The sequence below is a fragment of the Bubalus kerabau genome, chromosome 17, assembly GCF_029407905.1.
Source record: "Bubalus kerabau isolate K-KA32 ecotype Philippines breed swamp buffalo chromosome 17, PCC_UOA_SB_1v2, whole genome shotgun sequence".
NCBI lineage: Eukaryota > Metazoa > Chordata > Mammalia > Artiodactyla > Bovidae > Bubalus > Bubalus kerabau.
Window position 1 is genome coordinate 46,363,336 of NC_073640.1, and position 13,006 is coordinate 46,376,341.

General features: G+C 44.0%; 1 protein-coding gene and 1 long non-coding RNA gene across 2 annotated transcripts; one reads left to right on the forward strand and one right to left on the reverse strand.

The window, feature by feature from the left end:
* Positions 1-1,359: 1,359 nt before the first annotated feature.
* On the reverse strand, positions 1,360-2,833 carry LOC129632019 (uncharacterized). Its single transcript, XR_008704265.1, has 3 exons — positions 2,389-2,833; positions 2,189-2,299; positions 1,360-1,868 (listed from the first exon to the last, which is right to left on the reverse strand). It is a non-coding gene; the product is annotated as an uncharacterized LOC129632019 (long non-coding RNA).
* Positions 2,834-5,257: 2,424 nt separating this feature from the next.
* On the forward strand, positions 5,258-11,338 carry NUDT19 (nudix hydrolase 19). Its single transcript, XM_055553428.1, has 3 exons — positions 5,258-6,166; positions 9,811-10,018; positions 10,884-11,338. The coding sequence occupies exons 1-3, from the start codon at positions 5,453-5,455 to the stop codon at positions 11,105-11,107; spliced, it is 1,146 nt and encodes a 381-aa protein (XP_055409403.1). The 5' UTR covers positions 5,258-5,452; the 3' UTR covers positions 11,108-11,338.
* Positions 11,339-13,006: the final 1,668 nt, after the last annotated feature.

A 13,006-nucleotide genomic window follows, 5' to 3' on the forward strand; every position in this document is an offset into this window, starting at 1 on the left:
TGCATTGGCAGGCAGATTCTTAACCACTAGACCAGGGAAGGCCCATAGTCATACTGAGGTTAAGATTTTTTTCTGGCACAAGGCTCAATAAATATTGGCTGCCTAAAATGGAACTGGCAGAAAGTGAAGAGGAACTAAAAAGCCTCTTGATGAAGGTGAAAGAGGAGAGAGAAAAAGTTGGCTTAAAACTCAACATTCAGAAAACGAAGATCATGGCATCCGGTCCCACCACTTCATGGGAAATAGATGGGGAAACAGTGGAAACAGTGTCCAGCTTTATTTTTTTGGGCTCCAAAATCATGGCAGATGGTGACTGCAGCCATGAAATTAAAAGACGCTTACTCCTTGGAAGGAAAGTTATGACCAACCTAGATAGCATATTGAAAAGCAGAGACATTACTTTGCCAACAAAGGTCCGTCTAGGCAAGGCTATGGTTTTTCCACTGGTCATGTATGGATGTGAGAGTTGGACTGTGAAGAAAGCTGAGTGCCGAAGAATTGATGGTTTTGAACTGTGGTGTTGGAGAAGACTCTTGAGAGTCCCTTGGACTGCAAGGAGATCCAACCAGTCCATGCTGAAGGAGATCAGCCCTGGGCTTTCTTTGGAAGGAATGATGCTAAAGCTGAAACTCCAATACTTTGGCCACCTCATGTGAAGAATTGACTCATTGGAAAAGACTCTGATGCTGGGAGGGATTGGGGGCAGGAGGAAAAGGGGACGACAGAGGATGAGATGGCTGGATGGCATCACTGACTCGATGGACGTGAGTCTGAGTGAACTGCGGGAGTTGGTGATGGACAGGGACGCCTGGCGTGCTGTGATTCATGGGGTCGCAAAGAGTCAGACACGACTGAGCGACTGAACTGAACTGAACTGAAAATGGAATGATTGGGCAGAAGAATCAATACATATGAAAATACTAACTTCCTATAATTTAGGTGAAATCTGCTACACCAATCTGAAAATTAAAACTTGATAAACATGTCAAATTAGAGAAGGTATGTAATAAAATGGTCAAGTTTATAGAAGGAAATTTAGGTTATCTAGAAGTTGGACTCTGTACATTTTTTAAAGTGAAATTTATTAAGGTATAATTTTAATAGTGGAGAAGGCAATGGCACCCCACTTCAGTACTCTTGCTTGGAAAATCCTATGGACGGAGGAGCCTGTTAGGCTGCAGTCCATGGGGTCGCTAAGAGTTGGACACGACTGAGCGACTTCCCTTTCACTTTTCACTTTCATGCATTGGAGAAGGAAATGGCAACCCACTCCAGTGTTCTTGCCTGGAGAATCCCAGGGACGGGGGAGCCTGGTGGGCTGCCGTCTGTGGGGTCGCACAGAGTCGGACACGACTGAAGTGACTTAGCATAGCAATTTTAATAGAGTAACACTCACCCTTCTGAGGTGTGCAGTTTTTTGAGTTCTGACAAATATATACAACCATGTAATCACCACCGCAACCAAGATACAGAATGTTTTCATTACCACCCTAAAGTTCCCTCCTGTCCTCTGTAGGCAATCCTTTCCTCTCACCCTCAAATCTGGCAACCACGGATCTGATTTCTGTCCCTGCAGTGTTGCCTTTTCCAGACTGTCACCTAAATGGAATTGATGCATTTTTGAGAAAACATGAACCTTTTGAAAACTTTTCTCAAAAAGCATTCTGAGAAATCATTTTTATGTGGTGATTCTTGGTGCACTGGATGGTGCCAGTCATTCACAGGTGAATCTCATTTAACCACAATGACATCTTCATTTCCAGGCAGGCTGAACACACTCTCCTGGCCCCTGTTGATTCTCCAAGCTGAAGTCATCTCTCCGTGGCTAGCCACGCATAGGCTCTTCCTTTCTTTTCCCATGGAAAAACCTGATAAATAACAAACAACAGAAGTGAATATAGGCTCACTGAGGTAGATAGCTATGGGTAACAAACAGCATGACATGTTTGGGAAGTCTTTTTGTTTTTTTTTTCTTTCAGGATCATGCCTGTCATGATAAATCAAATGAGGACATTTATTATCATAAAGATAGCTGGGGAGGATCAGACAAGTGAAACGTAAGAACCAAGAGTCAAGTGTCCCTCTCTAAAATAAGCAACTATTGTCATAAACAAAGTGACTCATCTCTTGTGATCACGTGGCACATGGGAACTGCCAACTCTAATAGGGGATGGCTGTGTATACTTACTGTCAGGCCTGGGGTAAAACACTATGCTCCTGGCAGAACAGTGCCGGGCAGGGCACCTGGAGGACATGCCGATAGGCCTGGAGACATTCCAACACTTGCTGCATGTGTGACCTTAAATATACAGATCACAGTGAACTGTCTTTCTATATCTCTTGCCCATTGCACAATTGGAGGTTTTTTCTTTCTTTCTTAATATTTACTTATTTGGCGGCTTTGGGTCTTAGGTGCAGCACACAGGCTTCTCTCTAGGTATAGCACGAGGGCTTAGTCGCTCCGTGGTATGTTGGGTGTTAAGTTTCCTGGACCAGGGACTGATCGTGAGTCCATTGCCTTGGAAGGCAGACCCCTCGGTGGTCTCAACCACTGGAGCAGGAGGGAAGTCCCTTGAGGTTTTTTTTCTTCTCCATTTTTTCTCTCAATCCTTTGTGAAACGCAATAGAGTTAATTTTCTCAGTTTATTACATCTTGGACTTACTTATGGTATCTGTTGTCACAATAAAGTTATAAGTATGCATGGCGTGTCAAATTGATCAATCTTTTCCCTTATGCTTCTAGATTTTGAGTCAAAGACTATAGAGGAATTTACCTTTTTCTCCTAATGCTTAGATATTTTTTTTATCCACTGTTGTAGCTAGCCTCCAAGATGACCACCAATGATCCCTACCTCCTGGTGTTTACATGTGGTCCCCTCCCGTACGGAATAGAGCTGACCAGTGTCACAATAGGATACTGTGGAAGTGGTGGAGTGTGACTTCTGTGGCTGTCAGGAAAGGCATCATGACTTCTTCCCTCCTCTCTTCTGAATCATTGATTACCAAGTAAGTCTTGAAGACATCCAGGCAGCCCTGTGGAGAGGCCAATGTGGTGAGGAACTGAGGCCTCTAGACAATAGTCATATGAGCAAGCCATTGTAGAAATGGATCCCCCAGCCCCTAATCAAATCCTGGTTGACATGCTGACCACAGTCTCATGGGAGATACTGAGACAGAATCACCCAGCTAAGATGCTCTTGATCCACAGGAACTGTGAGATAGTAAATGCTTACTGTTTGAAGCTACTGAGTTTCCAATCTCCCAAGATAAAACTCTAATTCCTTCCTCTCCCTTGCTCTGCATATTCAACAGTTCCACCTCCTAAATACTCTCTAATAAATCATTCCCTCTCCCCACCTCTCCCCTTCTTCACAGCCACTCTCCTAGTTCAGACCCTCATTATTGCTTCCCCAGCACATTCCATGGGGTTCCAGAACAGCCCCATCCAATGGAGTCATCATGCTGTTGTCAGCGTGACCTTTGAAGATACAAACTTAATCATGTCACCACCGTTTACGGCTTCCTATGGCTCAAAGCACTGAAATGACTTGGATGGTTGGGGATTGGATAGACTTGGATAGACTCCGGGGTACCACCCTGATCTCTACAATAGATTGTGAAATGATTTTCTCAGAGCAGACAGCCAAATGTAGTGGGAAAGCAGATAAGGGAAAGGTCCCTAACTGTGGATTATGAAGAGACTTGAGATGGATGAAGTTTGGCAGACTCCACCTCCCCAAACCCCAGTCTGCCAGTATATGTGTGCTCCCTTGTCTCTGTGTGCTTTTCTAAACATGTGGTCCTGTTTCTGGGATGTGGTCAGTACACATATATTGCATCTTTAGACGGAGAAGGCAATGGCACCCCACTCCAGTACTCTTGCCTGGAAAATCCCATGGATGGAGGAGCCTGGTGGGCTACAGTTCATGGGGTCACTGGGTCCGACACGACTGAGCAACTTCACTTTCACTTTTCACTTTCATGCATTGGAGAAGGACATGGCAACCCACTCCAGGGTTCTTGTCTGGAGAATCCCAGGGATGGGGGAGCCTGGTGGGCTACTGTCTATGGGGTTGCAGAGTCAGACACGACTGAAGCAACTTAGTAGCAGCAGCAGCATCTTTAGAAATTGATGTTAACAAAAAAGTCAACCTAAATACAGCTGGTGCCATCTCTGGATTCTCTCCCAGGAAACATCTCACATTAGAATGATAGTTTGAAAATGAGGCTCAAAGAGTATGGTCTGTAAGTGTTCTGTGCTAAGTCACTTCAACTGTGTATGACACTATACAACCCTATGGACAAGCCTGTCAGGATCCTCTGTCCATGGGATTCTCCAGGCAAGAATACTGGAGTGGGTTGCCATGCCCTCTTCCAGGGGATCTTTCTGACCCGGGATCAAACCCATGTCTCTTATGCCTTCTGCACTGGCAGGCAGGTTCTTTACCACAAGTGCCACCTGGGAAGCCCATGGTCTATATACTCATCCAAAAACATAACAAATGTGTGATCAACTATAATAGCAATTGTAGGAGAAACCGTTCCCCAGTGGCTCAGTGGTAAAGAAACTGCCTGCATTTGGGGAGACCTGGGTTCTATACCTGGGTGGGGAAGATCCCCTGGAGAAGCAAATGTAAACCCACTCCAGTATTCTTGCCTGAAAAATTCCATGGACAGAAAAGCTGTAGTCCATGGGGTCACAAAGAAACTGAGTGACTAACACTTTTCATGAAAGAGTAAATTATCAAATGGCCTAAAATGCTTAAGGTGGTCCCAGGTGCCCTTGACAATAAAAGGTGTCCCAGATCACAAGGCAGGAGCTTGTCCTGGGATTCAAGGAGCACTTTTCACACTCAGACTGTGCAGTGTGAAATTTGTATTTTGGTATCTGGTTCATCCGTCAGTTTCTCGTTGCTGGGGTTCATGTCAGTTTGCAAAGCTCCGACACCTACCCCCTGGATTCCCCTTCACCGCCTGGCCACCGCACACCCCCCCCCCCCCCCCCACCGCGCCAGAGTCTTGTCGATTCTTGGTTTAATCGAGCAAGTCCTAGTTCTAAGGTTTTGTTTGATCAGGTATGTGTCGCCAGGCCTAGGTCTGCATCGCACTTTTACCTCGACAGTCATTGTGCGACCCTAAGCATTCCTGCTGTAGTCCTGTGTCCTGCCTGGGTGGGAAGATGAGGCCCTCCTAGCACGTGGCTGTGACAGCCTTTGTCCCGCGAGAGTGACCTGGCTGGGAACACGGGCATTCGAGGCGGAGCTTCTCTGCGTGGGCACCACACCCTTCTTACAGGCAGGCGCCAGCTCGGCCAAACAGCCGGGGTTCACCGATTGCCCCGTGCGCGCCTCGCTGGGAGAGGCGGGAGTTCACTTAGCAAGACGCCAGCTTCCCGGGAGAGCTCCAGTGGCACCAGAACCCCGAGCCCGGAAGCCGCGCTCCGCCGCCCGTCATGAGTGTCCAGGTGAGAGCGGGCCCAAGCAGCTGGAGGCGGGCAGCCACCTTAGTGCTGGCGGCGGGCTGGACGCGCCCGGTCCCCGCCGCCCCATCGAGGCCCCAGCCACCCGCCGAGGGATTCCGAGTGCTGCTGCTGCAGCGCTCCGCGAGCCAAGGCTTCTTACCCAGGGCGCACGTCTTCCCGGGCGGGGTGCTGGAGGCGGCAGACCGCTCGACCGATTGGCTGCGCCTCTTAGCGCCGCACCACGGGCCCCCCCGCTTTGGCCTGGGTCGCGCGCCGCCCCAGCGCTCCGCCTTCCCGGTGCTGCCCAACGTCCGGCCGGGAGCCGTGGACGAGGACGCGGCGGCGCTGCCGGATGACATCGCCTTCCGCATCTGCGCCATCCGCGAGGCTTTCGAGGAGGCGGGCGTGCTGCTGCTGCGGCCCAGGGGCCCCCGGCCCCCTGATCAGGCGCCGGGCTGCGCCCTCGCGCCGCCGCCTGCCTTGGCCGACTGGCGCGCCCGAGTCCGCCGGGACCCGCGGCACTTCCTGAGCCTGTGCGCGCAGCTCGACTGCACTCCCGACATCTGGGCGCTGCACGACTGGAGCGGCTGGCTCACGCCCTTCTCACGCCCCGGCGGCCGCCGTTTCGAGACCACCTTCTTTCTGTGCTGCCTGAACGAGCCGCCGCCGGTCTTCCCCGACTTAATGGAGGTGGTGGACTGCCAGGTAGGGCGTCCTCCCGGCCCGGAGTGGGGACCCACAGGAACTAGAGAATGAGGACCCCGGCAGGAGGCCCAGCTCCCCCCGGACCTTCCAGCAGTCCGCCTCAGGGCCGTAATAGCCAGTTAGCTACTGAGCGGGCCTGGGACCCACGCGGTCCGGACCCCGGCCCAGCAGGCCAAAGCTGTGAGATTGGTGAACTGTTTTCTGCTTTTTCCCGCTTCACAGTCCCAGGGCCTCGAAGATGTCTCCCCACGCGGTTTCTCCAGCGGGTGGCCGGCGGAGATCCCAGGAGTTCTGCTAGTGCTCCTTCCTGAGCAGTTGCCACGCTTTCACTTATTTCGTGCCCGCAGCCGTTTGTTTCCTCGTAGTTCAGTCTTTTAAAATTTATTTGAAACGTTTTCATTTGAGACTTGTTGGGGAAAGGCTACCCACTCCAGTATTCTGGCCTGGAGCATTCTGTGGACTGTATAGTCCCTGGGGTCGCAAAGAGTCGGACACGACTGAGCGACTTTCACTTTCACTTCCGGCTACCGATATGGCCTACCTTGGTGAATGATTCCTCTGCACCTGAACAAGAATGTGTTTTCTGCTGTATTTGATGGAGTGTTTTTTAAAATGTCAATTAGGTTAAGTTAGTTGATGGTGTCTTTTTAGGTCTTCCGTATCGTTTACCTGTTCCATCAATTTCTGAGAAAAGGTTGTTGAAATTGTTAATGAACAATTTGCGGGTTTGTCTTATTCTCTTCTCAGTTCTGCCAGGTTTTCCTTCGGGTATTTGGAAGCTCCTTTGTAAGGCGTTGTGTAAGACTGTTCAAGCTTGGAACTAGTCTTTGATTGTGATGAACTATCCTTTATCCCTGACAATGTTCCTTATTCTGAAATTTGAATTTTATTATCAGATAGTGATATAGCTGCTCAGTCTTCCATTGAATTAGCAATAGCACAGTATATCCTCCTCCATTTTTTACTTTGAACCTGTGTCTTTATATTTAAAGTATGTTTATTGTAGGCAGCATATAGTCTTTTTATCCTTTATGATAGTTTCTGCATTTCAATTGGAATGTTTCGATCATTTACATTCAGTGTTATTCTCAAATCTACTATCTTGCTGTTAGTTTTTTTAATCTGTCCCTTCTATTCTTTGCACTGTTTTTCTTCTTTTCTTGACTTCTTTTGGATTATTTGAGTATTTGTTGGACTCTTTTTATCTCCATTATTGCCTAATTACCTGTACTTCTTTGTAATTACTTTAGGATTTGCAGTACATCTCTCACTTCATGTGTAGTATTAGAACCATAAAATAATATATTTCCATTTCGCCCCAACTGTCATGTATGCTTTTGTAGTCATACATTTGACTTTTATTTCTACTATAAACGCTACAATACAGTGAATATTTTTGCTTTAAGCAGTTACTCTGTTGTACACTGCGAATGAGGGGGAAATGTTTTTTATGTTTACCTGCGTATGTGATCTTTGCACTCTTCATTCGTTTGTGTAGATTTAAAACTACATCTGGTATCTTTCTGCCTAAAGAACTTCCTCTAATATGTCTTGAATTTCAGTTCTTCTGACAGTGAATCTTCTAAATTTTGTTTGTCTGAAAATATTTTGCCTTTATTTTTTGAAAGCTATTTCGTGTGGGTGTAGAATTCTGTATAGGTTGACAGTATGAGTTTTTGTTTCGTTTTTCTGCCAGTACTTAAAGATGTTACTTCATTAGTTTCCAGTTTGCATGATCTTTTGGTGAGAAATCTGCTTTTTTCTCCTCCAGTTTTATTGAAATATAATTGACACACAGCTGGTGGCACTAGCGGTAAAGGACCCCCGCCTGCCGATGCAGGAGACATAAGGGACAAAGATTTGATCCTTGTGTCGGGAAGATCCCCTGGAGGAGGGCATGGCAACCCATTCCAGTATTCTTGCCTGGAGAATCCCCATGGACAGAGGAGCCTGGAGGGCTATAGTCCATAGGGTTGCAAAGAGCTGGACGTGACTGAAGCGACTTAGCACAGCACATTGTGTAAGTTTAAGGTGACAGCATGATGGTTTGACCTGCATACACATAATTACCACAATAAATTTAGTGCATGTTCATCTTTTAGAAAAGTTTGATTTTAACTCTGTTCCTCTGTACATAATGTGTTCCTATTTTTGGTTTTGATATGTATGCCTACTTTAAGTATTTTCTCTTTAATTTCTGGTATTCAGTAATTTGATTATGATGTGCATAGTTTTCCTTTTGTTTTGTTAATAATTATTTGTTTCTTCAAATATTTTTCACCTCCCCCTATTTTCTGGGACTCCAATTACATGTATGTTAGACCACCTGATAATTTTTTGTGGGTCCCTGATGCCTTGTTCATTTTTTTTTTTAACTTTTTTCCTCTGTGCTTTATTCTGAATAGATTTATTGCTGTATTTTCAAATTTTCTCTGTTTATATGTAGTATCAAAATTGCTGTAAATATCATCCAGTGTAATTTTCATCTCTAGAAGTTCCATTTATTTTTTTAAAAAACATTTCCTATTTCTCTCACGTTCATATTTTCCTTTACATCTTTGAGCCAATGGAACATACTTGTAACAGTGATTTTTAATGTCCTTTTCTGCCAATTCCATCATCTCTATAATTTCTGGGTCTGTTTCTATTGCCTGATTTTTCTTCTGGTTATGGGTCACATTTTTTTTGCTGAGGTCTTGTAGTTTTTTATTGTCATTATTGTTGAGTCACTTAGTCTTATCTGACTTCCTCTGCTCAGATTTCTCATACGAGCTTGTAAATTGTTGGCCTGTAATTATTCAAGGCAATCAATTTCAACTCCCTGGTTTTGGATGTGAGGGTCAATTTCCCTAGTGTATGTGGATATTTAGCAGTAAAGCAGTTAAAGAAAGAAAGACCTTTTGGAGTTATTTTATATTAATTGAATCAGCTCTTTTTATCTAGATGTGGAAGGATGGAAGACTTGGGAAGGAGGGCACAGCAGTGAGGTCACTTACGTTAAGTGCTGACTGGTTGATATAATGCAGTTACTTCACTCCTGGGACAATAGACTGAGTCATGCCTCTTGACTTTTCTCAAAGCTTCTCTCGCTCCTGGCTCTTTACCTTCATGGTAACACACTGCGTGTACCATGCTACATTTTGTTTGCTGAAGGTCCTACTAGGCCTGAGAGAGCTTTGTCTTGTCCACCAGCATGTCCTTATTGCCTAACCAAGGTAGGCAGGAACGAGAGACCCTTGAGAGTCCCTCCCATTTATGGGAGGAATGAACGGGCACTAAGTTCTCAATCTGCTGCCATGAATTTATACTTCAGTCTTCCTTTGAAAGTGATCAGAACCTCCTTGCCTTCTTAGCATCTCCTGTTTTTTATGCTGAACAACTCTCCCAGTTCAACCCATTGTGATCTATCCTTGCTTATTTACTAGTTCTCAGGATCCATGTCCTAATAATCAACCTCTGAAGGGGATCAACCCAGCTTTCTTCACTGAATCTTTCCTTGTTTTCTCAGAGGAATCTAGCAAGATACATTAATGAATTAATTTTTACATTTTTTTCAGTTAGATCTTAAGTACTGATCCAAGGATCTCAAATCTTGGATTGTCTATGGGGTAAACCTTAGGAAACTCTACCTTTGTCTTCCACAGTGGTCGTCTCCATCAGAGGCAATTGAAAGGCTCACATCAAAGGAAATTTTGCTTGCACCCCCACAGTTCTACGAAATACGTAGACTAGGAAACTTTGCCTCTCTCTCTGACTTGCACAAATTTTCTTTGGATCGTGAATCAGAAGGAATGGAAAGATGGATGCCGATCATATTGTTAACTGCTGATGGGATGATCCATCTTTTACCAGGTAAATCTGTGTTTACCAGTGCTCTTGTTGATATTCCCATTTAATGCTCTGGGCTGTATGGCAATATTCTCCCACACAGACACATGAATTACAATTTATGTTTTATACGCTACAGTGGAACTAATTAGATAAGCTCAAGTTCTATAAGATATTCATAGCTTTTATTATAACCAGAAATTCTGGATATATTACTTCATATACACGTATGTAAATATATTTCCTAGACATTGGCAAGAGTTCTCTTGAATATTATCTCACTTTACCTTTTAATTTTGAATTATGAAAACTTGTAAATTATACTTATTTAATTGAAAGAGAGTTTTGGTGGTGGTCAGTTATTGTTGGGTTAGTACAGGACAGAAGTTTTTTAGCAGCTTACAGTGGAGTTTTCTGACCTGTCTTACTTACGGCTGCTTGTCTCACTTCTCAGAATCGTGATAATATTCGTTACTCATCCTGCAGTGGGACAGCTTAGCAGTTTTGATATGTAAATGATGATTTCTCTAACCTTAAAATGATTGGAGCAGCCCACATTGAAACACCAAAATTATATGGATATCAAGGTGAACGTTATATTGAATGAAATAACGAGAGTCTTGAATTAGTATAAAAAATTATAGTTCAGGATGAAAAAGTACCAGTTATAAATATTTATGTGCCCAAAGAAAATTCTTGGCTAGAAAATGGGAAACAGGTGAGGTTAGGTGGGATATTAAAAACACAAGAAATATATTGAGGTAAACTCAAAAAGTTCTGATTATTTAACAGCTATATCAGTTCCAAACACAGGAAATGAATAAAAATAAATACTAATATATTGGAAGGTTTTATAAAATAACACTAAAGTTAAACTATTATTTTTCAGGAGATGAGATGTACTTAGAAGATTCAAACTTTTTAGAAAACTGTATGTCCACTGAAAAAAAGACTGAAGAAATCATGAACGAAGGCAAGAAATTTCACCGAATAGTGTTGTATAATTCCCACAGTTATGGAGATCATGCAGGTTATGGCATCCATGTGACAGTTCTGCCGAAGTATAAACACGTGTACCCTAAGAGCTGTGTAGTGGGTAAGAGCCGTCTGTAGGGAACAGCTTCTTTATACCTGGCCCACTTGTAGTTGTTCTAGTGAAAACTGAGGCTTGACTAGAGGTGCCTGGAACTTAAGGAACTTTATTCCTGTAAGTTCTAGGACAGTCTCTCCTATCTCAAGTGTATTGTGTAGCTCTGTTATTTTATTCTTTAAACCTTATAGTATCACACTAGTGTAAGGTATTAATGTTTTGTCACCAAAAAGAGAAAAAAGATTTCACAGAGATTTCCACTTCTGTGTTGTTCTGTTATCAAAAGTTTAAATAAGATGTTCTACTGCATTGTCTTTTAACTGTATTAGCATACTACTTTATATGCTAGCATACTGCTTTACCACTTCCCTGGTGGCTCAGAGGTTAAAGCGTCTGCCTCCAATGCAGGAGACCTGGGTTCGTTCCCTGGATCAGGAAGATCCCCTGGAGAAGGAAATGGTAACCCACTCCAGTATTCTTGCCTGGAGAATCCCATGGACGGAGAAGCCTGGTAGGCTACAGTCCACGGGGTCGCAAAGAGTCGGACACGACTGAGCGACTTCACTCACTTCACTCTCATATATGCTAGGAGTTTGATCCATTAATTCCTTAGAGTTTCTGCTGGAACTAATTTAAGGGTGTGTGATTAGACGCATGGTGATCAGAAGACTGAGATGACCTTCAAACGACAGTGTCATTATTTTCTTACGACTTTAGCTTGATGATTAAGATGTAATTCCGTTAAAACTAAACGGCGTAAGTTATTAGTTTACCAAATTGGAAATTACTTTAGTGATTGTTGTTAAGAAATATGAAGCCATAACAGAAGTCATAATTTTTATTTTGGAGTGCTACTTGACAGAATACAAAGAGGTTATTAGAGAGATGTAGAACTATTCATCATTAATCATGCTTATTAATGGTTATTTATTATCAGTGTTTTTAATATGGGTAATTTTTTTACCTCCTCTTAAGAGGAATAATAATCTTTATTGATTACAGATGGGAAGTGGTTAAGAAGAAACCAGTTCTATTTCAGAACTTTGACTATATTATGCATTGTATCAATACATTTAATTTCACTTTTCATAAAAAGTATTGATAAATGAAGACTTCCCTGTAGCTCAAATGGTAAAGAATCTGCCTGCGATGCAGGAGACCAGGATTCAATCCCTGGGTTGGAAGTTCCTCTAGAGAAGGGAATGGCAATCCAGTATTCTTGTATTCTTATATATAAGAATTGTATTCTTATAATAAACTCCAGTATTCTTGCCTGGAGAATTCCACGGACAGAGAAGCCTGGGGGGCTCCAGTTCGTGGGGTCACAAAGAGTTGCACAGGACTGGGCGGCTAACACACACACACACACAGGAAAACGTCTAGATCATTGGTTCTCAGCCCTGGGCACTGTTGCCCTTTAGGGGCATCTGGCAGTGTCTAGGACGTTTTGGGTTGTCACAACTGAGAGTGAGATGCTACTACCATCTAGCGGACAGAGGCCAGGGATACAGTTTAATATCCTGGAGTGCACAGGACAGCCACCCACCGTGAAGAATTATCTGGTCACGGTTGAGAAACTCTGATCTAGAGTAAAATCTATTGTCTTCAGTAAATGATTCCAACATGTAAATTTTGAGAGCAACGGATAGTGTTCGCATTCCATCTGGCTTCTAAATCTATAGCAGTTCTCTTTACTGATGTTTAGCCTTGGGCATCCTATTCTTTCATTCTCATTGAAAACAGAATGTTACAGCTGAGAGAGACCTCAGTCAACACCGGGATTTTGCCGATGAGAAAACTGAGAAACAGATTCACACAGCTAGTTAGTGCCACAGCCAAGAGTAGAACCTGATTCTTTTTCTAGCAGGTGGTATCTGTTGCCTGTCAGTAGAGGCCTGATCATGTCTGCCCACCACATCTTG

Excerpts from the sequence above, each read along its gene's own strand:
- NUDT19 (XM_055553428.1), top strand. The coding sequence starts at position 5,453 with ATGAGTGTCCAGGTGAGAGCGGGCCCAAGCAGCTGGAGGCGGGCAGCC. Across the intron at positions 6,167-9,810 it reads TGGAGGTGGTGGACTGCCAG|TGGTCGTCTCCATCAGAGGC; the intron begins GTAGGGCGTCCT and ends TGTCTTCCACAG. Across the intron at positions 10,019-10,883 it reads GATGATCCATCTTTTACCAG|GAGATGAGATGTACTTAGAA; the intron begins GTAAATCTGTGT and ends ATTATTTTTCAG.